Source organism: Rattus rattus, chromosome 4 (assembly GCF_011064425.1).
Source record: "Rattus rattus isolate New Zealand chromosome 4, Rrattus_CSIRO_v1, whole genome shotgun sequence".
NCBI classification, from domain to species: domain Eukaryota; kingdom Metazoa; phylum Chordata; class Mammalia; order Rodentia; family Muridae; genus Rattus; species Rattus rattus.
The window spans coordinates 33,616,819-33,641,353 of record NC_046157.1 but is presented as its reverse complement, the minus strand read 5'-3'; the positions used below and the strand labels follow the sequence as shown (position 1 = coordinate 33,641,353).

At 39.3% G+C, this 24,535-nt stretch overlaps 1 protein-coding gene across 1 annotated transcript in view; it reads right to left on the bottom strand.

Moving 5' to 3' along the window:
- Positions 1–24,535, bottom strand: part of Myh15 (myosin heavy chain 15) — a 135,905-nt gene that overhangs the window by 44,925 nt on the left and 66,445 nt on the right. The window contains exons 24-30 of the mRNA XM_032899654.1: positions 23,443–23,619; positions 20,080–20,225; positions 18,255–18,345; positions 15,850–16,239; positions 9,537–9,663; positions 9,149–9,267; positions 1,127–1,323 (exon numbers count right to left, since the gene is read on the bottom strand). Coding sequence (XP_032755545.1) covers positions 1,127–1,323; positions 9,149–9,267; positions 9,537–9,663; positions 15,850–16,239; positions 18,255–18,345; positions 20,080–20,225; positions 23,443–23,619 — 1,247 coding nt within the window. The remainder of the gene's footprint in view (positions 1–1,126; positions 1,324–9,148; positions 9,268–9,536; positions 9,664–15,849; positions 16,240–18,254; positions 18,346–20,079; positions 20,226–23,442; positions 23,620–24,535) is intronic.

The following is a 24,535-nucleotide window of genomic DNA, read 5'->3' as shown; positions in this document are numbered from 1 at the left end:
CTCACACACAATGGTGGAATTAGGTTAAAGAGCATATGAGGAGACAGACATATATGACATACAAGAACTAGAAAGGAAATGAGAAGTGAAAAGGCTTCAAATGGGTTATAATTCAGCTCATTGAGTTTTCATTTGCTTATTAAAATCAAATGTAAAAGGTTAATTTTTTTTCTCAGACTTCAAATGGTTTAGCACCTGTAACTGCAAAGTTTTGACTGGGGAGGGGGGAGTGAAAGCCCCTCCCTGGCTTAGCTAAAATTTGTCTGGCAGGCACAGGATATGTGGCCATTGAACTTTAGGCTATAACCATTTTTAAAAGGTTTTGTTTCATTCTCCTTGAATAGCTATGTATTAGAAATTCTTTGAAATGCAAATATGAAATGTTGTAATTACTGCTGTAAGAAATAAAAATGAACCCTGTGGCCCTGAGAAAGCAGCTTCAGTCTCTGTGATTTGTCTCTCGAGTCCAGACACAGACAACACATTCTCATTTCAGAAGCTCAGGAAAAATTCAAACTGTTGTCTGGAGTAATGCTTTTTTGTTGTTGTTGCTTTGTTTCTTTGTTTGTCTTTAGGATGTATTTATTATATATAAGTACACTGTAGCTGTCTTCAGACACGCCAGAAGGAGGCATTAGATCCCACTACAGATGGTTGTGAGCCACCATGTGGTTGCTGGGATTTGAACTCAGGACCTCTGAAAGAGCAGTCAGTGCTCTTAACCACTGAGCCATCTCTCCAGCCCTGGGGCAATCCTTTTTAATTCACCTGCTACATCCACCTTTCTTAGGTCCTGTATTCTGATGGAGCTGTTCCCCAGCAACAAGTGCTAGTGGCTCAAAGTCCCAATTGTTTAGAAATATTTTTATTATGCCCCTACAAAGAGCTTTTTTCTTTCTCTGTGATCCTTTTATAGTCTCAATAACCTATATTATAATATTGTAGCTTTTCTATATTATATGATTCTTACCAGATGTAACTGTTTCAGCTTTTGTCTTGAGCTTATTTTTTAAAAAAAAAAAAAAAAAAACCTCAATAAAACAGGCATCATGAGGAAACACTACCATTCCTCTCATTCTCCTGTATGTGACCAATTTTGGATTGAGCATAAACTTGACCTACTCACTTAGCTTCCTCCAAGTCTTCAGTTCTTTGCATAGCATCGTGTTCATACTTTGTTCTCCACTGTACTGTTTCCTTGTTGCCTTTGGATAGAGCCCGGTGCAACTCAGACTTCACTTCCTGTTCTTCTTCATACTGCTCTCGTAGAAGGTCATAGTCATGCTTGGTCGACTGCAGAGCATGGGCCAGGGCACTCTGAGACTGTAAAAGACGTACACATGCAGATTTTACCATTCGAAATGCAATCTTTGGAAGTGACATCATCTTTTCAAGCAAAGCTAACACTATCTATAAAATTAAAGTTGAACTTAAAACTAGTGAGGAATGACTAAGAAAAGGCAAAAAGGACAGAGTGTCTAACCTGTCACCAAGGAAAAAAAATGTATATTTAAAGAAATGGAGCTGATCCAGTCCCACAGCTCTCTGTACCCAGATCCCCTGGGGAGAGAACTGGACTCTCAGAAGTGCAGACAATCCTGAGAGCACAGGGGAGACCACCCCTTCTTTCAATCTTGAATATCTATGCTCCAAATAGAAGGGTACCTATATTCATAAAGGAAAACTCACTAAAGCTCAAAGCACACATTGCACCTCACACAATAATAGTGGGAGACTTCAACATCCCACTCTCTGCAATGGACAGATCATGGAAACAGAAACTAAACAGAGACACAGAAAAACTAACAGAAATTATGAACCAAATGAATTTAACCGATATCTATAGAACATTTCATCCTAATACAAAAGAATATACCTTCTTTTCAGAACCTCACAGTACTTTCTCCAAAACTGACCATATAATTGGTCACAAAACAGGCCTCAAGAGATACAGGAAGACTGAAATAATCACATGCATCCTATCAGATAAACAAAGACTAAGGCTGTTCTTCAATAACAATAAAACTGACAGAAAGCCCACAAACACATGGAAGCTGAACAGTGCTCTACTCAATGATAACTTGGTCAAGGAAGAAATAAAGAAGAAATTAAAGACAATTTAATGAAAATGAAAGCACAACAAACCCAAACTTATGGAACACAATGATAGCAGGGTAAGAGGAAAATTCATAGTTCTGAGTGCCTCCAAAAGGAAACTGGAAGGAGCATACACTAGCAGCTTGACAACACACCTAAAAGCTCTAGAACAAAAAGAAGCAAATACACCCAGCAGGAGTAGAAGGCAGGAAATAATCAAACTCAGGGCAGAAAACAATGAGGTAGAAACAAAAAGAACTATATGAAGAATCAAGAAAAACAGGAGCTGGTCTTTGAGAAAATCAACAAGATAGATAAATCCTTAGCCAGACTAACCAGAGGGCACACAAAGAGTGTATCCAAATTGACAAATCAGAAATGAAAAGGAAAATATAACAACAGAATCTGAGGAAATTTAAAAAAAAAAACATCAGATCCTATTACAAAAGCCTATCATCAACATAACTGGAAAATCTGGAGGAAAGGAACAATTTTCTAGACAGATACCAGGTATCAATGTTAAATCAGGAACAGAAAAACTATTTAAACAGTCCAATAACTGCTAAAGAAATATAAGCAAATATAAAAAATCTCCCAACCAAAAAGAGCCCAGGACCATATGGGTTTAGTGCAGAATTCTATCAAACCTTTATAGAAGACCTCATGCCAGTACTGTCTGAATATTCCACAAAATAGAAACAGAAGGAACACTACCTAATTCCTTCTTTGAAGCCACAATTACACTTATACCTAAACTACACAAAGACCAAAAAAAGAAAGAGAACTTCAGACCAATTTTCCTTATAAATATCACTGTAAAAATACTCAATAAAATTCCTGCAAACTGCAACTAAGAACACATCAAAATGATCATCCATCATGATCAAGTGCGTTTCATCCCAGGGATGCAGGGATAGTTCAATATATGGAAATACATTAATGTAACCCACTATACAAACAAACTCAAAGGAAAAAAATTATATGATCATCTCATTAGATGCTGAAAAACACTTGACAAAATTCAACACCCCTTTGGGTTAAAAGTCTTGGAAAGATCAGGAATTCAAGGCCCATACCTAAACATAGTAAAAACAGTATACAGGAAACTAGTAGTCAACATCAAACTAAATGGAGAGAAACTTGAAGCAATCCCACTAAAATTAAGAACTAGACAAGGCTGCCCACTTTCTCCTTACCTACTCAATATAGCACTCAAAGTCCTAGCCAGAGCAATCAGACAACAAAAGGTGGTCAAAGAGATACAAATTGGGAATGAAGAAGTCAAAATATCACTATTTGCAAATGATATGATAATATGCTTAAGTGACCCCCAAAGTTCCACCAGAGAACTACTAAGCCTGTTAAACAACTTCAACAAAATGGCTGGGTATAAACTTAACTCAAACAAATCATTAGCCTTCCTCTACTCAAAGAATAAGCAGACTGAGAAAGAAATTAAAGAAATTACACCCTTCACAATAGTCTCAAATAATATAAAATACCTTGGTGTGACTTTAACCAAGCAAGTGAAAGATCTGTATGACAAGAACTTTAAGTCTCTGAAGAAAGAAATTAAAGAAGATCTCAGAAGATGGAAAGAGCTCCCATGCTCATGGATGGGCAGGATTAATATAGTAACCTTAGAGATTTTGCCAAAAGCAATCTACAGATTCAATGCAATACCCATCAAAATTCCAACTCAATTCTTCATAGAGTTAGAAAGAACAATTTGCAAATTCATCTGGAATAACAAAAACAACAACAACAACTGCGGATAGTGAAAAGTATACTCAACAATAAAAGAACTTCTGGGGGAATCACCATCTCTGACCTCAAGCTGTATTACAGAGCAATAGTGTAAAAACAGCATGATATTGGTACAGAGACAGGCAGGTAGATCAATGGATCAGAATTGAAGACCCAGAAATGAACCTACACACCTATGATCACTTGATCTTTGACAAAGGAACTAAAACTATCCAGTGCAAAAAAGATAGCAGTTTCAACAAATGGTGCAGGTTCAACAGGCAGTCAGACTGTAAAAGAATATACTTCGATCCTATTTTATTGCCCTATTTAAAGCTTAAGTCCAAGTAGATTAAGTACCTCCACATCAAACCAGATACACTCAAAGTAATAGAAGAAAAAGTGGAAAAGAGCGTCAAACACATGAGCATAGGGGAAAGTTTCCTGAACAGAACACCAATGGCTTCTGCACTAAGATCAAGAATCGTCAAATGGGACCTCATAAAATTGCAAAGCTTCTGTAAGGCAAAGGACAAGGTCATTAGGACAAATTGGCAATGAACAGATTGGGGCAAGTTCTTTACCAATCTTACACCTGAAAGAGGGCTGATATCCAATATATACAACAAACTCAAGAAGTTAGACCCCAGAGAATCAAATAACCCTATTAAAACATGGGGTACACAGCTAAACAAAGAGTTCTCAGCTCAGAAATATCAAATGGCTGAAAAGTACCAAAAGAAATGCTCAACATCCTTAGTCATCAGGGAAATGCAAATCAAAACAACCATGAGATTCCACCTCACACCAGTCAGGATGGCTAAGATCAAAAACTCAGGTGACAGCAGATGCTGGTGAGGATGTAGAGAAAGAGGAACACTCCTCCATTGTTGGTGGGATTGCAAGCTGGTACAACCACTCTGGAAAACAGGCTGGAGGTTCTTCAGAAAATTGGACATAGTACTACCTGAGGACCCAGCTATACCACTCCTGGGCATTTACCCAAAATGCTCCAACATATAACAAGGACACGTGCCCCATTATGTTTATAGCAGCTTTATTTATAATAGCTAGAAGCTGGAAAGAACCCAGATGCCCTTCAACAGAGGAATGGATACAGAAAATGTGGTACATCTACACAATGGAGTACTACTCAGCTATCAAGAAGAATGACTTCCATACCTATGATTACTTGATCTTTGACAAAGGATCTAAAACCATCCAGTGGAAAAAAAGATAGCATTTTCAACAAATGGTGCTGGTTCAACTAGAGGTTAGCATGTAGAAGAATGCAGATCGACCCATTCTTTTCGCCTTGCAGAAAGCTAAAGTCCAAGTAGATAAAAGAACTCCACATAAAACCAGATACACTGAAACTAATAGAAGAAAAAGTGGGAAAGAGCATCAAACACATGGGCACAGGAGAAATTTTCCTGAACAAAACACCAATGGCTTATGCCCTAAGATCAAGAATCAACCAATGGGACCTTATAAAATTGCAAAGTTTCTGTAAGGCAAAAAACATTGTCATTAAGACAAAGTGACAACCAACAAATTGGGATATATCTTTACCAATCCGATATCTGAAAGAGGGCTAATATCCAATATATACAAAGAACTCAAGAAGTTAGACTCCAGAAAGTCAAATAACCCTACTAAAAATGGGGTATAGAGCTAAACAAAGAATTCTCAGCTGAGGAATGCCGAATGGCCGAGAAACATTTAAAGAAATGTTCAACGTCCTTAGTCATCAAGGAAATGCAAATCAAAACAACCCTGAGATTCCACCTCACACTAGTGAGAATGGCTTAGATCAAAAACTCAGGTGACAACAGATGCTGGTGAGGATGTGGAGAAAGAGGAACACTCCTCCATTGTTGGTGGGATTGCTAGCTGGCACAACCACTCTGGAAATCAGTCTGACATTTCCTCAGAAAATTGGACATTTTTCCTTCTGAGGACCCAGCTATACCACTCCTAGGCATATACCCAAAAGATGCTCCAACAAATAACAAAGACCCATGTTCCATTATGTTCATAGCAGATTTATTTATAATAGCCAGAAGCTGAAAAGAACTCGGATGACTTCAACAGAGGAATGGATACAGAAAATGTGATACATCTACACAATGGAGTATTACTCAGCTATCAAAAACAATGACTTTATGAAATTCATAGGCAAATGGATGGAACTAAAAAATATCATCCTGAGTGAGGTAAGCCAATTCCAAAAAGCACACATGGCATGAACTCTCTGGTAAGTGGGTATTAGCCCAAAAGCTCAAATTACCCAAGATACAATTCACAGACCAATTCTTGAGCTACAATTCATGAAGCTCAAGAAGAAGGACAACCAAAATGCAGATGCTCAGTCCTTCTTAGAAGGGGAAGCAAAAATATTTATAGGAAGAGATACAGAGACAAAGTTTGGAGCAGAGACTGAAGGAATGGCCATCCAGAGACTGCCCCACCTGGGGATCCATCCATATACATACAGTCACCAAACCCAGTCACTATTGCTGATGCCAAGAAGTGCATGCTGACAGGAGCCTGATATAGCTGTGTCCTGAAAGGCTCAGCCAGAGCATGACAAACACAGAGGCAAATGCTAGCAACAAACCATTGAAATGAGAATGGGGTCCCCATTGGAGGAGTTAGAGAAGGGATTAAAAGGAGCTTAAGGGGTTTGCAACCCCACAAGGACAATACCAACCAATCAGATCTCCCAGGGACTAAACCATCATCCAAAAAGTACACATGAACAGCCCATTGGCTCCAACTGCATAAGTAGCAGAGAATGGCCTTGTTGGGCACCAATGGGAGGAGAAGCCCTTGGTCCTGCCAAGGCTCGATGCCCCAGTAGGGGAATGTCAGGGTGGGCAGGCGGGAAAGAGTGGTTAGATGGGTGGGGAAGCACCCTCATAGAAGGGGGAGGGGAGATTGGATAGGGGGTCTATGGATGGGAAACTAGGAAAGAGAATAGCATTTGGAATGTAAATAAAAAATATCCAATTAAAAAAAGAAAAAAGAAAAAAGAAGAAACGGAAGCCTGACTGTGTGAATTTTAGTAGCAGAAAGGCTCAGCATATAGTGGGAAATCTTCATTCTCATTTATATAATATGATTTATATTTAACAATACGTCAGTCATATTCTGTTCAAGCCAGAATGTGAAAGATTTACTCTACCCTTGCATTCTACTCATCAGAAAACTAAAACCCTTATGGTTACCTTTAGATAACTACAGTGTTATAGTATTTTCTATGTTTGTTGGACAACAAAATGGCACCAGGAGATAAGCTCCTGAAGAGCCTTAGGCTTCCATCAGTCTCCCTGGGTCTTTTTGGATAAGTTGAAAAGCCAAACAAAACAAGCACCATCTTAGACCAGGGCCTGTCTGCAAGTGCGTGGAGGAGCTAATGGCAGCTGCAACATATCCCCATGGTGAATGAGGGGCATTAACACCAAATGACATTGACAGAATGGGGATGGAAGGGTGAAAATAATCCTAAAGATTTACAAAATATCATTACATAAAAATATTCAAATTATGAGTATTTCATAAGCATCCGGGTTGAAGGGGCAGATGAATGTTGAGTTTTTCGGAAGCATTTCACCAGTCTTGGGAAAGATGAAGATAACAGGCATCAGGTTCTAAGTTTTCTGAAATTTCCAAAGAGTTTTGACCAATAAAAGTCTGCACCATAATAGTATATTCAACTAAATCAGAAATCCAAGTCAAGGGGGTTGGGGATTTTGCTCAGTGTTAGAGCGTTTGCCTAGCAAGCGCAAGGCCCTGGGTTTGGTCCTCAGCTTCGGGGGAAAAACAAAAAAGAAATCCAAGTCAAAAGAGAGTTAGAAAACTAGAAAAGCAGTACTGACTCACATGTATGGGAGCTCCAATTAGACTAACAGCAAACTCTTAGCAGAAAATCTACAAGCCAGGAGGAAATAGAATGCTATAGTCAAGTTCTGAGGAAAGAATCTTCCAACCGTAAAAGAGAAATAAGACAATCCAGGGTAAGCAAGAAGCAAAGGACTCCCGGTTGTGACTGAGACTGGTTTCTTAGGAAGCACAGAAATGAAGGAGAAATGAAACTCCACACAGTTGAGTAGCATCATTAGGAAAGGACAATACATGGCATTCTAGAAGGTCAGTAGTACCATAATGAAAGCACACATACACATGGATAGGACATGACTGCTGCCATCTTGCAGGAGAGCAGCTACAATCACTCTCAGGAGAGTCTCTAGAGACTGGGCCTATTAATATTATGTTGTAGAGAAAGGTAAAGGGCCATGCACTCACCAGGCTTAGCAGACTGACTGGGGTCATGACTCTGTGATAGCCTCACCATGTTCCTCTACTCCTTATGGTTATAAAGAACCAAGGTTATAAGGAACGTGTAAAGTTGTCTCAGGGTAGGAGATTTCGGGTGTGTAGCTACCAGTATGTCACCTGGTAGGACATTCAGTCGTGTAACTTTTTGTGAGTGAATAGAACTCCTCACTTGTGTCCCTGCTCAGACACCTCCCAAGAGTTTCCTGCTGGTATCTTCCAGTCATCCATGTTCCTATAGGTAATCCCAATAAACTCATTGGTCCACCATACTGGACCTGGAGGAAATCTTCTCTTTGATATGATGGTACCCTCTTTATCTATGGTGGATAGATGTTTCTTTACTTCTTCCCAAATCTCAATCGCAATGCAAGTATGCACATATAATTTTTTAAAAAAGAATCAAACTTCATCGCAATGGAAAATCACCAAACCCCAAAAGTAAACCAGAAGAGAAATGGAAAGGAATAACAGAGAATATATAAAATAATCAGAAAACAGTGAACAGAAGTAAATGCTTACACGTGCATATTGTGAAACTCACTAGAAATGTACCACTTGGTGGTGGACGAATAAATGCTTAACCCCTGTTGACCTTCAGCTCAAGCATGGTGGAAGCACACACATCTTTCTTGCCCCAAATCTGACAAACTACAGATGTAATTTTAATAATACGAAAAATTCTCCCATTACCAGAGGTCCTCCTGGCACAAAGACCAACATGTCACTTCCCCACTACATTCTGAGTGTTTTCACCTTTCTCCTTTTCAAGAGAAAACACCGATTCTCTCCATCCAAGCACTACTTTTGTTTCACTTTGGTTTTTTTTTTTTTTCGGAGCTGGGGACCGAACCCAGGGCCTTGCACTTGCTAGGCAAGCGCTCTACCACTGAGCTAAATCCCCAACCCTCACTTTGGTTTTTTAAACACATAACATGTGACTGGGAAGAAACAACTGCCACGTTACCTTGCTCTCCTCCTCCAGCTGCGCCCTCAGTTCTTCAACTTGCCGAATGAGGTTGCTCTTTTCTCTGGAAAGTTGGCTTATCAGGGCCTCCTTTTCTTCCAGTCTTTTAAAGAACTCCCCTAGGGAAAGATTTCATGAGATAAATTAATTAATCCTTCTAAGTGATTGCCATTACTGCTTATTGACTTTCAGAACCATGACAGTGACTCCTACACAAACACTGTTTACATTTAGAGAACACCCAGGAGTCCACATGCTAGCAAAACCAGGACAATGACCCTTTCCCAGACACAGAAGGAAACTCTAAAAGAACCGATCTTAAGCAGTAAGTCTGAATCTCTTGGGTTGGAGAATTACTCCCAGGAGAGGCAGCCACACGTCTACCCACCACTCTCGTTCTGAAGCTTTGTCCTCTGTGACGTCAGATCCTTTGCTAACTGAGTCGCCTCATCCAGTTTTGTGTTTGCTTCATTCAGGCGCCTCTCATACAGACCACAGAGTTTCTCAGCATTTGCCTGTGAGTTGCAAAAGAAGGGTTACTCTTGGCATAGAAGGGCCACAATAAATCAGCTACATAGGAAGGATGGCAATGCTTTCTGCAAGACCTATATGACTTCAGCTTATGGAGTAAAGACCACAGCCAGCATCAGGAAAACGTATCTTTTAAATTAAGCACCTTGAAAAGCCCAAAGCTTCTTGGTCCTCAAATCCAAATCCCTGGATTCTCAGAACCTCTCTAGAATTCTACAGTCTTCTAGAAAAGGCAGCATGTCACATGCCAATGTAGTGTCAGATATAATGATATAATGATACTGTATTAAATATTCATCTTTCTCTTCCAATAAGCTGTGTTTCTTGGGGATAAATGTTCTGCTCATTCTTAGATTATTGATTTCCTAGAATAAAACTTAACTGCATTAGAGGAGAAAAAGCAAGAAAAAAAGATGGATAGGAAGGGGAAGGGCATAGAAGAAAATCTAGTAGGGTGAGCAGGGTTAAGAGAAGAACCTGGACAGATCTGAGCTTTAGTAGCTCAGCACATCCGTGTAAAGACCTGTACCCTCTCATCAAGAGGGCTGGGGCTCAAGACAGTGCTGCTGACTAACACTGCAGTGTCGAACTCTAATTCTCTGAATTCCCTTTTCATGCTCAGTCAAAGGAATACATCAGCCTTTCTACTCCTCCCTGATATAAGTAACAAGTCTAATCACATCCAGTCACCATGTTCTTGTCACATTCTGGAAACTCACGCAAGTCATTTCAATTCTCAAGACCCTCAGAGAGGAGTAAATGCAAGATCGAAGTGTGGTGACTACCTCAGAAGAAACTGCAGCTTACACTCTCATGCTTTATATGATTAAAAATGATAAATTATGTTGGTGTGCTCTATGGTTCTATACACTTTAAATGGTGGGGTTTTGTTGTTGTTCTTTTGTTTTATTTTGTTTTGTGAAACTCTTCTGCCTTACCTACTGATGACAGTAAATAATAGCAAAAATAGCTGGAGTAGAAGTTAAAAAAGTAACATACAGTAAAGTTCAATAGCCTCTTTATATTATGTTAAATTTCAATCTGTAACAATCACGGAAATGCATTATCTCTCTAAAGAGAGAAGACTGTAGAAATTAAATAAGGAGATGAGAGATGATTTACTCTGGCATTTGAGGAAACCCTGAGACCCAGGGAGGTGGTGAAAGATGATCGTAAACTTGACGGTTGCAATGTTAGCTTAGTTTTTATGAACTACTAATGGTTAAGATCAGCCAAATCTCGAGGCACCCCAAAAACAGTGGGAAACTTCTGAGCCAACAAATCCCTTAGACATTTGTAGCTGGAGCTTCTGTTGTGCTGGAGATTGCTCTCTTTAAGCTTATGCTAAGGAGTAGTCTAAGCTTCCCACAACCAATTACTAGCATGTACCCTCTTATATCTCCAAATGTATACCTAGCATAAAATAGGTACTTAACACATGCCTACAACATTTAAACTATTGTAGAGCTTAGTAAGAGGTTGACTAGTATATCTACTGGTCATATTTAAACTTTCCTCATAAAATAGATTCCAAGTATTAGTTTTATTACATGGATAGAATATCATCCCCAGATTAGCAAAGACAAAGAAGCAGGAAGAAGAGGAGCAGGAGGAGGAGGAGGGGAGGAGGAGGGGGAGGAGGGGGGGAAAGGGGGGAGGAAGAGGAGGAGGGGGGGGGGGGAGGAGAGAGGGGGGGAGAAGAGGGAGAAGAGGAAGAGGAGGAGAAGGGGAGGAGGAAGAGGAGGAAAAATATAAGAAGAATTCCAGCACATGCCTATTTGGGGGGCTGACAGAGAATACCCTGAAGTTACAGCTTATGGATACTCACACAGGCTTGTTGGTAGTTGGGAAGCCAAGTCTGGTAGAGAATCAATGACCAGATTCTCATACAATACCACCAGCATAAGGGTAGCCACAGCATTAATGTTAAATGCCAGATGTGTTTAATTATCCACACACCACAAACAATGAAAGAAGATGGAATCATGATTAATGTAACCATTTGGGGGTCACCTGCTATTGCAAAATGTCTTTTAAATGTGGAACATTTTCCTCCCATATTCAAAAGTGATTTTGATAATTACAGTTGGTGCATTGTTTCTTTCCTCACAATATCCCTCAGAAGTTGAAGACGGCTTTATTTTATGAAAGAAAACAGTATCCCAGAGGCTTAATATCCTGCCCACATTCAGAAGGGTAAGTGTCAGATTTGAACTAAAATCACCTGTGTGAATATAATTAGAAAGAAAACATAAAACATTGAATTCTTAGGCATCTATCATATGAAGAACTAATCATAAAGGTGATGTTAAATATTAAATCACTAGATGTACTAATTGATACAGGCTGTCCAAAGCCTGGGTCACTTAGAAGACCAGATAAATGCTTTACCATATAAACTATTTTAAATCTCCAATGAGAAATGACTCTAACCAAATAAGGGACCAGGAAAGAAGCAGGTGCCAGAGAGAAAGAAGTGCCAAGGGAAACATCTGCTTCAGGAGGAGGTGGTGGATTTGGATTTATATGTGCTGATTTGTGAGAAATAAGATATTACTGAGTATGAAAGATATTATGCTTTTAAGAAGAGGATAGAGGGTTGTAAGATGCACTTCTGGTCCTACCTTGAGGTATACTGCATTATATATCTGTCTTAAAGGAGTAAAAGATGATTACACACATATGTATATATACACATATATACACATATATACATATGTATATATTCATATATACATATATATATATATATGAATGAATGATACCTCACAGGGAAAGGCAAGAAAAGGAGCCACAGTGTGGTAGTATTTTAGGAGACATCCTGTGATGACATATTGCTGAGCTGTACCTACTTGCAAGTTATCAACCCACCTGGGAAGACAAAAAGCTGCTTCCTTTAGACACAGCTTCACATGCTGGGTACCTGTGAGTAGTGTGGTATTTTAATTAATAAAGAACTTTATAATCAGGATTTGCAATAGACCGTATGGATGTGTATCTAATAGTTGCATGCACAGAAATATAGCTTGCAAAAGAATTACAGCTTGAAAAGAACTTCAATTAAAACCTAAAGACAAATAATACATTTTGATTTGGAGAAAGAAGAAGCTAATGGGATGCACGTTCATCTTAATTCTCCTTTTCTCCCCTCATGCAATCGCATTAGGGTCTCTTTATTCAAGCTGGAGCTTGAGCCGCAACACTGTCTCTGATGCAGGAGAATGGGAGGGAACAGTTTTAGGAAAGCGTTTATAGAGGCAAGAAGGGGGTGGTACACATCTCATTGGGGATGCATTATGGCCTTTAACATAATTGGCTGGTGCTGGGAGCCAAACCATAAACTTCACTTCTGCTTTTCTCCTGATTGGTGGTTGCTAGGAAGTGAAGTGTCAGGGGCAGGCTTGTTGGGAAATAACCTGGAAACTGGTGCTAGACATAGATCTTGTTGAAGGGTAGCCCAGAAACTGGTGCTGTGTGAGAATTTTTTATCACATCTCAATTGCCCCGGGGCTCTCTATCAGAATTTGAAAATGCTTTAGCTTCCTTTGAGCAATGCCAGTCTTTCTATTATAACTTAGGAAAACAACTCAGATAAAAGTTTAGCATAATATTTATGCCTTTAAGAGTGAACACAATTTAAATTGTGTGTGTACATGTATGTGTGAGTGTGTGTACATGCATGTGTGTGTGTACATGCCTGTGTACCCACACAGGCATGTGGGCACACATAGGCACAACTGCCACAGAGGTCATTTGGAGGTCAGTTCTCTACTTCCAGTATGTGGGCCCCAGAGACTGTACTCAAGTCACCAGGATTGGCAGCAAGCACCTTTACCTAGAGAGCCATTTTGTCAGCCCCAGAATCAATATGTATTATCAAAACTAGTCAAAGCATCAAAAGAATGTGGCCATGTACTTGTGTGCATCTAATTAGGAGATGAAGAAAATCTCTTCTGCCTAAATGTGACACTTTGAGCAAAAGGCATATGTGGATGCTAATGCCAGCGACTGCAGAGAGTGTGCAAATCATTGTAAATATGAACAAAATAAGACTTAGTTTCACACAAGGCTACTGAGGCAGGAGTGGGGGAGCACCCTCATAGAGGCAGCAGGGAGGGAAGAGGGGATAAGGGCCTAGAGGAGGGGAAACTGAGAAGGGGGAATGACATTTGAAATTTAAAAAAAGACTTAGTTTCTGCTTTAGGGAAGCTTTTCCTTTAAGAATGTTTAAAAAACTTTGAATTACAACAGTGCAGGAAAGATCCCCAAAGTGCGACTAGATTTCTAGAACAGGGAAGATTTTAAAACAGAAAAAAGAATTTGAGTATTCCAGAGAAGAAATTAATGAAGAAAAACTGATGGCTGGGTGAGGTGGCACACACTTTTAATCAAAGTACTTGGGAGGCTGAGGCAGGTGGATCCCTATGAGTTCAAGGCCTGGTCTACATAGTGAGTAAATGAGTTTCAGGCCAGCCAGTTACATGATGAGAGCCCATCTCAAAACAAAATGAAAACAAAATAAAGAGGGAGAGAGGGAGAGGGAGAGGGAGAGAGAGAGAGAGAGAGAGAGAGAGAGAGGACAGAGAGACAGAGGGAGAACACACACACAGACAAACAGACACACACACACACAGGCACACAGACGGGGGGAGAGAGAGAGAGAGAGAGAGACAGAGAGAGAGAGAATATGATGAGAAAATTGATCTTTGGTGAAAGACAAACCTTTATATTTAAATGAAAATAACTCAAATTAATGAAATCTAGAACTGGTGGCAACAGAATCCATGTTTTACTCTGAAAGCAGATAGGTGGTGTTCATCTGCCAGTGGAGGTATAATTCCATAAATTCATAGTTTAGAAAAGAATGATATAGATACTGCATAGGATGGATTGGAATAGTGAAATATTAAAACAAAAACAATAATTTAGGGAACCATAATATCCAGCTGCAAGGTAAGAGAGACCAACATGAGAATCGGGCGGGGTTGGGGTGGGGCAGAAAGACAATGAAGCGTTGACTTGTTGCAATCATGACATGGAAAGCAAAGAACGGCAGAAGAAGCAAGCGATTGAGGCACAGAGCCAGGCTGGTTGGAAGAACTGGATGCCCGAGGCAGAAATGCACAAAGGGAATGAATGCCCTACTGCAGGTGAAGGTGGTGGGCTTGGTTTTACATATGCCGATTTGTTGAAAATAAGGCCATTAGGGATCTTTGAGAGAACCACTTAAGAGAACACTTCCAGAAAAGGCTGGGGAAATAAAGTTAGGTCGAAGGGATGTAAGGAATGAGCGGTGATTAGCTGTATACACATCCCACTTGGAGAGAAAAAAATAGCATGAATGTTTTATTGCAATTTGAGTTGCAACAAGCAGTTATCTGATCTTTTCAGCAGCTTCTAAAGATGCACAAATTCTTCATTAATTTATATATTTGCTACCTTTCAGGAACCATCGTGTTCATGAATATAAGCATATTTCATTGTTTGACCAATTAGAATAGCTATTACATTGCCTTCATATTTGTTGCTTCATCTACAAGTCCAGAAATGTGAAGACCTCCAGTGCCAGCAGTTCAAAGAGGAAGCCTATATTGCATATTGGACTTCAGGACTCACTGCTGGGGGATATTCTGCGTGCCTGTTGCCTGCATGCCAATGCTTTTCTCTCCTGCCATCCCATACGTGGCTCAGACCAACAATTCAACATGCTCTCTTTGATGACATCCACACGTTATTAACTATATAGGACCACAATACAAGAACTATGCAAATGTTGATATATCCCACCTTAAATTGAAAGTGTGTTTTGAAGAGCTTTGAAGTTCAGACAGGACAGCTACAGCTGAAAATTTTGATTCTCTATAATTTGTAATGGCTAGGAGAGTTGCCCGGGCAACCATGACTTCAAGCCAGTTGCAATTTCAAAGCCCTTCTGAGCTACAGTCCATCCTAGGCAACTTGATGAGACCCTGTCTCAAAGTTTAGCTATCCCAAGATGGCTGGGGCTATCATCCTGTGAAGGAGGCATGTTTAATCCCTTCAATACTGCGAAGGAAAAACTTACACTATCCATTAGTAAACATTTTCAATTAATCTGATTTTTCTCTGCCTTTCCCTCCTCTGCTACTTCTGTGTCACGATGTCTGTAAGGAAAGTTTAGATGTGTCTACCTTAGCTCTGGCCATCTGATCAACACGTGTCAGGAGGTCATCCACTTGAAGCTGCAGGTCACTCTTATCTTGTTCCAGCACTTGCCTGACCTGCTGTAAATGTTCTACCTGGCCCTCAAGCTCAGCCAGGTTCTCTGCATGTCTCTTTTTCAGAGAGACAGAAGTTGCCTCAAAGTGTCGTGTGGTCTCTTCCATGTCATGGCGAAGCTTCTGAAATCTTGCTTCCTGTTGCCTAGTTATCTCCATCTGAGCCAAACTGGTCCCCCCTGCCTCCTCCAGCCTCTCATTCAAATCTTCTAGGTCTTGAGCGAGGTCACCTCTCTCTCTTTCCACCTTGGCTCTAATGATCCTTTCAGTTTCCAGCTCCTCCTTCAAATTTAATATTTGAGTCTGCGGGAATAAATAATGTTGACATGTAATAATTACTTGTAACATATTTCTTTGTGCAACAAGGTTATCACATTAATTTTTGTCTCATCTTAAAAAGCAAACATGACATTTTTCATTGCTAATATATAACTAAAGGAAATTGAACACCTTGAAATGAAGTGATTTTTCTCCAAATCAATACAAGGAGCATAATTACATTTTTAGTACTTCCAGATTCCCCCAGCCTTACATTATCGCCAGCATCATTAAATTATGCACATGGAGGAAGATTCTTACTAAAAGAGCTCCTCTCAAAAAAGAAAGGTGTGCTAGGTATGTGAGAAGGATCCGGAAGGATTTGGGGGAAGGGAAACTGTGAGGAAAATATATTGGATAAACAAAATCTATTTTCAATAAAAAAGAAACAGGTTTCTCATAAAAAGAAACATTTTAAAAGAACTTCTTTCATATGCCAAGAACAAGTTTTAAAGGTGGCTTACAAAAATATAACATAGTGACTCATGTATGCAAAAAATGTTTCCATCTGGAATTTGTTTAACCATCTTAATAGCTAAAGACTTCAAAATTCTGACCACAGAATAAACACCCATTTAAGCAACTTGCCCTTAAGAAACAGCATCTACTCAACCCTACACACATGTCAGGCCAAGTTACTCCGTTGGCTTCTTAGTTTTCAGATTCCAAGTAGGAGATTCTCAGTGATGAATTAGAATTGGTGAAGGAATGGGAACTACTAAAGTGAAGGGACAGTGGTCTCAGTGGTCTAAGATACTATTACAGACAGGGGTATTAGTAAACAAAAGTATTGATAAATTTCTCAGAACTCTGGACCTTCTAGTGCAGTGGTAAAACGTTCTGGAAACCTTCATAGAGCCAGTGTATCCAGTGCAGTGATGTACATTAATAATGTCTTGGGTAATTAGGTTCAGGTTAGTGGAGAAGATTATTTAGAAAATGTTTTTCTTTACATTAAATAAAGTGGCTTAGAGAAAGCTATTTCTCTAGGTCGTACCAGCTAAGTAATTTACCGGTTTTGTATCCAAGGTGTCTCATGGGAAGTACTTAAAAAGCTTTAATTTCTACCTACAAGTAAATGCAGCTCCTGTTAAGTGGTTATTGAATTTGAAATATCTCAAAAAATACTGTGCTTGGCTCAAAACCATCAGAAACATTTCTTTATAAATAAACTTCAGAGAGTCGTTAAGGTACAAAAATGTTTCTTTTGGATGAATTGAGAATTTTATTTTATTTTGGGTAAAGTTAAGTGTCATTTGAAGACATGCCCAGAAATTATGGTGCTTGGTGCTTAATGTTTCTGAAAATACAGCATATTCACAATGAGAATGGTCTTCTTATCAGGCTCAAAATATCCCAGATGATAAGCAGCAAAGGAAGCATTATTGAGATGTTAATGCAACATAAAAACATTTATATGGATATATATGTAACATCATGGACGCATATGTGTATAGCCATAACAGTGTTTTTTAATTGCCTTATAACATGGTGATGTAGTGTAAAACAACCACTTAGTCTAAAACTTCCAAGTTGCTATCCATTATCAAATAATGCTTTTGGTTTATGAATAGCTACATAATCTACTGAATTTTACATTAATTGCTTTCTAACCATAAAAGTTAAAACACTAAACTAATGGCACAATGGGTCATCTACTGTTTTTCTCATGTAAATATCTTGTTGGATTTAATAATTTGAACTCAATGGTGTTAAGATTAATGTGTTAAAAATTATGTGGTCGGAATTTAGCACAAAGTATAGTCCATAACAAAAGTTCACAGAACAGCCTACTTGTTATTATTCTTAGTAGAAAGGAATTTAAGCTTAAAAGGTAATTATCCCTCCAGGGTCATACATTGGTAGGATTCAATTTGCCTTCTTAATTGCTACTCTTTACTCCCTCTGTCTATAGCTGGCTAAGGGTATGGGTTGTGGAGTGCCAGCATTCATGGATCTAAATGCTGATGTATGTACAGAGATGTCTTATAACTGGCTACCTGGAGCTCTTTCACCATCTTCTGAAGCTGAGACACCAGGTTCTTCTCATTCTCCACTTTCGAATTCATCTGACCCATTTCAAATTCTTTCCTGTTTCAAAAAATGTGACAAAGGTAATCTGTCAGAATAATAATACATATTTATATACTTTAAAATTATGAAATAACATACTAATTCCTGGTGTAAAAATCTAACCATTACATCTACAACTGAAGTCTTCATGAGTATTACATAAATCCTGGGCTCTTTCTACAAACCATGATCACATGTTTCATGTGTATCTTTCTGAACTTTTTTCTAGGTACTCAACAAATGTGTGTGTGTGTCTGTGTGTGTGTGTGTGTCTGTGTGCGTGCGCATGTGCACACATATGCACACACGCATGCATGCACACATCTGTGTAATACTAGAAATACTTTCCTTTTCTTTACTGTAAAATCTGTAATATTGAATGAATTTTATGTACAAATATATAGCATAACCAGAGCTACATAATGTAAGGGGCATGCTTCTACATGGTCCTTCACAGAGATTGCTTTATAAGTCTATGACACAAATTAAACATTTTCAAACTCTGGCCTACAGCCTACAAAGGCATAGAGCATAATCTTCACTTTGCCAAACTGACATAATTTTCAACACAGACAGCAAAGAGAACCCTGTCATCATCTTCTAGCATACTGTTCAATTAAACTCTTAAGGTTATCCCAGACACATGTCAAGTGTAATAAATTAGGAATAAAGAATTAGTCAGGTTTCACCAAGAGCAGGCTTGAGATCAAGGCACACATGCAAACAAAGCCAGAAACTCAAGCTGCTTGCCTGACTATTTTTCAAACTATAAACCCTGATTTTGATATGTTCTCTATCTATGTCTAACTATGTTTGATAGATTCTTTAACCTTGTATTTTAAACTTGCCTTTTCCCTCTTCTTTGGTAGAATCTAAAACTTTAAGAGAATCTAAAACTTTAAGCATTATCCAAAAAAAAAAGGCTAGGAAACAAAAGATACAAAGTGTTAAAATATATTTCACCAACCAACAGATATAAACAGGAAGCCATTTTCTCATCAGTTCCATGTGGCACAAAGAATTCAAGGGAATTTACCGAAATTTTCCATAATTTTTATCACTTCATGTGATTATAATTTTAGGTTTTAAGAATCAATATTTACATATTTTACAAATAAAGACCCAACATAAATAATAATGGTGTATATGACAAAGAAAGGTGATATTATTTAAGTGACACACAGCTTTCTAGACTTCACATGACAGTTAGGATTTTGGCATGTTCATGTTACCACTGGCCTTATCACAAGTAAAAGAAACCAACCACTTTTTGTAGACCTGGATATCCATAATTCCCCTCTCATATACCTTATACCTTCCAAAATTCTCATCGTCTAGGTGGATTCTTTCTGTTATATCTTCTTTTTAAATTTTTTATTAGATATATTTCTTTACTTACATTTCAAAGGTTATTCCCCTTCCTGGTTTCCTGTGCATAAGCTCCCACCCCCTCCCCTGCCCCTCCCCCTCCCCCATACGGGCATTCCCCCCGTATACATCCTCCTTATTGCTCCCCCATATTCCCCTGCACTGTTATATCTTATAGATTATGTCTTTACTCTATTTTTGCTACTGTATAATAGAGCCCATCAAATAAAAACACTCCACTTTGCAAGCTTCTAGTCGCTGTCTTGGGTCTTGAGATATCTGGCTCTGACCTAGAAACCTGCTGCTAAAGGAAATGAGAGCCCTGCTCCTCCCAGTGTTGAGATTTTCCCAGAATCCCTTGGTAGTTAGTTGAAAGGTGCTCACTTCCTCAGCTGCTCTATCAGCTGTTGCCGGCTGCTCTCCAGGTTCTCAGCACCCTCCTGGTTCAGCTTTAACTCGCCCTCCAGCTTGTGCTTCTCCCTCTCACACTTCATTCTGGCTTTCCTCTCCCGTTCAAGGTCTCCTTCCAACTGACAGAAAGAAAGACTGTTTAATCAAATGGAAGGCAGAGTTTATATTTATAGCAGGTGTTTACATTAACCACATTCGGAAAAGTGGAAGAACAAATTTTGCAAATGGTGCATAGAAGCGTTTTGGGGGGTCCAAACAGGGCTCAGCGAAGTCTGCTGAGACAAATCTAAAGACCTGAGTTTGACCCCCAGGATCCATGTGCTAGAAAGAAAGAATCAACTCTCAAATTATAATCTGACATCTACTTGTGTACTATGCATGGATGTGCACCACCAGAACACAAAAATCAAATAAATCACTCAATCAACCTTATTTTAAAAGGTTAAGGAGTTAAGTAAAAATTACACACATCAGTAGGTTACAAAGAAAATTGAGAAATCAATAATGGGTGAAAGCTCTACAGACTATAGATAAGGTCCGTCCTAGAATGGCAACCAATAGTGAGTGGCCAGTTTGCCCATTTGATTGCTTCCTGTGAAAGGTATCTCACATTTTCACGTGTCAGTACACTTCCTAGGTGGATGAGTCCCATTTAGTCACAGGTGCGTCTTCAAAACCCAAATGTTCTGCTTTCTAGAGCTACAGCAAGCAGTGAGTCTCCGTGTAAGTATCCATGAGTATTCGCAGCCTACCTAAGACTCATATAGCATGATACTTTGCCCCACCTCCTTTTATACTTCCTGCCTTCATTTAGTCTATAGCATTTGTCATATTCTGACATTCTACAAAACTTCTCGGCACATTCCAACTGTCTCGGTTCATGTTGATAACAGTGCTAGAAAAGCTGGTTTAGTAGGAGGCTAGGAATCAAAGTACTATCCTCTGTTTGTTGGTAGGTTTTAACAGTTTCTCATAACTAGTAAAAATATGTGAAATTCAAGGTATGCTGAAAGGGCTGCTTCTTGAAGGTATGTGTTAAAATGAAAACCAAAAGTAGACAAATTACAGGTGTTATAAAAATAGACGTATGTGTTCCCTAGAATATGATAAAATCCTAAAGTCCAAAGTGATAGCAAAGGAGAAAATGTCCTTTGGAGTATATAATTCAAAAGGACAGAGCTCTAATAGAAAATATCTAAGTATAGTTCATCATAACTGACATCATGTAAGGACAAGGCAAAACGAAGTCATTTCTGAACAAAAGAGTATGTCTTCACCCGACGTAACATCTGCCTGTGTTTTGATTTCAGTGCTCTGAGTCTCCAGAAGTGTGGGTAACATCACTGTTGTTGATGAGTCTGAAGTCTATATAAGTGCACTAAAGCAACTGAAATGGACTGGGCTACCAAAGAGTATGCATGCATTTGTTCATGTGCACACACAAATACCTGTAATTTCTTACATTAAGGTTATGTGAAACGGGAAAAACAGAAATAGAACAACAACAACAAAAAAAAAAAACAAGTAACAAGGGATAGAGAAAAAGTAGATGAATATAAAAGCCAAACGATTCTTGTCAGCAGTTTTGTAGAAACCAAGCTATACAAATTAGTGAGAGAATGGTTGCATATACTCTGTCATCGTGGGTAGAGGAAGAACTGTGGATATATACGTCACCCAGCAACTGATGAGAGCAGATAAAGAGACCCAAAGCCAAATATGAGGTGGAGTCAGCAGAGGGAGAGGAAGGATTGTAGGAGCCAGAGTAGACAAGGACACCATGAGAACATGACCCCCAGAAACAACTAAACAGGGGTCATAGATTCTCACAGAAACTAAAGCAACGAACATTGACCCTCCATGGGTCTGAGCTAGGTCTTCTGCATGTACCTCATGATTGTTCAACTTGGAGTTCCTGTGGGGCTCCAACAATGGAGTGAGGAATGTTTCTGACTATTTTGTTTGTGCTTAGGACCCTTTTCTTCCTTTGGGCTGCCATGGCCAGCCATGATAAGAGGATTTTGCCAGTCTTATTGTCTCTTGTTAGGCCATGTTAGGTGGATATCCGTGGGAGGACCGCTCTTTTTCTTTCTTCCTTCCTTTCAATGGAGGAGTTAATATGGGGCAGAGAGGATGTGTGTGGGGAAATAGAGGAAGGGGTAGCTGTAGCCAGGATGTAATGTATGAGAGAAAAATAAAAAATAAATTTAAAAAACTGGCCTAAACTTCTAATTTTGTGGAGTACTTGGCAGAACACATCTCCTTTGGAGTCTGACAAGAATGTTTCAAGAATGTATCACAGAAGACTACTTGGACTTATAACCTTTTTTATAGAAAATTAGCCTCAGCACACTCATGAAGACAACATGGTCTTTAACCAACCACCACTTTTACTCAGGCTGGAGAGGTGGCTTAGTGATTAAGAACATTTTCTATTCTTCCATAAGACTTGAGTTCAATTTACAACACCATGTGTGGTGGTTAAAATCCGCCTGTAATTCTAGCTACAGGGGTTTGATACCATTTTCTGGTCCTTGGTGGAATCTACATAAATTTAGCATGCTCCACATAGACACACACACACACACACACACACACACACACACACACACACACAATTAAACATAGTAAACTTCCCAAGAACACTGGGGAAGAAACAATCAATGGAAGACATTACTTTTTATTAATTACTTCAATGTTTTTTCTAGTTTTCCAGAAATTAGCTAAGCCTGCATTTAAGTATGCTTAACCTCACTGTGTGTGTGTGTGTGTGTGTGTGTGCGCGTGTGTGTAAAATAAAACAAAACATCTATCATCTATGCATGGTGGCACATGCCTTTAATCACAGCACTTGGAAGGCAGAGACAGAGAGATCTCTGGGTTTGAGACTAACCTGGTCTATAGAATGAGTTTCTAGACATACTGGGTTATGAAAAAAAATAAACAAACAAATAATAGATAGAAAGAATAAAACAGTACTCTATTGGTAAATAATAAAAGTTCATTGTGTTACTGAGTTTTCATGCAACTCTTAGGATAAATTACCTAAGTAAAAATTAGAGATGCCTATGTATAAAGACAGACTGCTGACCAGCCCACTGCTGTTCACGCATGTATGTAACATATATATGGAGACAGAGAGACAGCCTACTGCTGATCACTACATGTATGTAACATATAGAGAGAGACAGACAGACAGCCTACTGCTGGTCACTGCACGTATATAACATATGTGTGGAAAGAGACAGACCACTGCTGATCAGTGCACATATGTAACACATGTGTGGAGACAGACTGACAGACTGACAGACTGACAGACAGGCCCCTGCTGCTCACCGCATCAACTTGCTGGCTGAGCTTCTGATTTGCTTTGCTCACGTTGCTGAGTTTCTCCTCCTCCATGTGCAGATGCTCCTGGGTCTGCTGCTGGGCCTCCTGAGCAGCCTGCACGGCTCTGGTGAGTTTACTGACGTCCTCATGTAGAGACTGCACCTCCTCAGTCAGGTTCCTCACCTGCGGGAAGACAGCAAATCTGGCTTCCTTAGAGCCAGCCCTGGAAAGCTGGTGTAGCACCACGGACATCTCTCTCTCTCTCTCTCTCTCTCTCTCTCTCTCTCTCTCTCTCTCTCTCTCTCTCTCTTTCTCTCTCTCTCTCATATATCTCAAAATACTCATGGAATATTTGATGTCATCAATACCATGTACAAATGTCTAAATTCAATTTTTCCCACAAAACTAAGTGAATCCTTAATCTACCATGATCAGGAAGTAGAATATTCTGGTCACCAAACCACAACTTGTAAATTATTTTGGAGTTTATGTCTGTATAATAATGATATCATTAGTGATAATTTAAAGTTCTGTTGAGGATCTGGGGGAACATGGGCAGACACCTCATGCCTCAGTGTCCCCACAGTGTAGCAGTTCAAGAAAAGTTCCAGCAAACAGTACGTGTGAAGGTAAAAGTTTGCTTCCCCAATGGGAAGCAATACAAAACCGAATGTGGAATCATCTGCAAAGGACAGTTTCATCTTGGAGATTAGCTACTTGTCAAAGGTTTCACTCAGACTCCTCACTAATCAGTCCCCATGTGTAGACACACAAACTAAAGTCCATAGCTAAGGCGAAAAGCCAGAGTCTTTAACTGGAATTAAGCAGGTGGCTTCAAGGCCAGACTCAGAGTCATTGCTAAAGCTGGGGATTTAGAAATATCCCACATTACCTTTTAGCAAAGGCTGCTCTTTTCATTCCCATTCCAAACGTGATGCTCAGAGACCCAATGAAAACAGTTCTCACTATTGCATTTAGGTGCAATAATAATAGTTCATTCAGTACATTAAAGGGGTCCCATGCATTCAAAGCGGAAGTCTGAGTAGGAACAATACAATTCATCAGACCCTTTCCTTTTTGATGATCTTGGATCCTATCA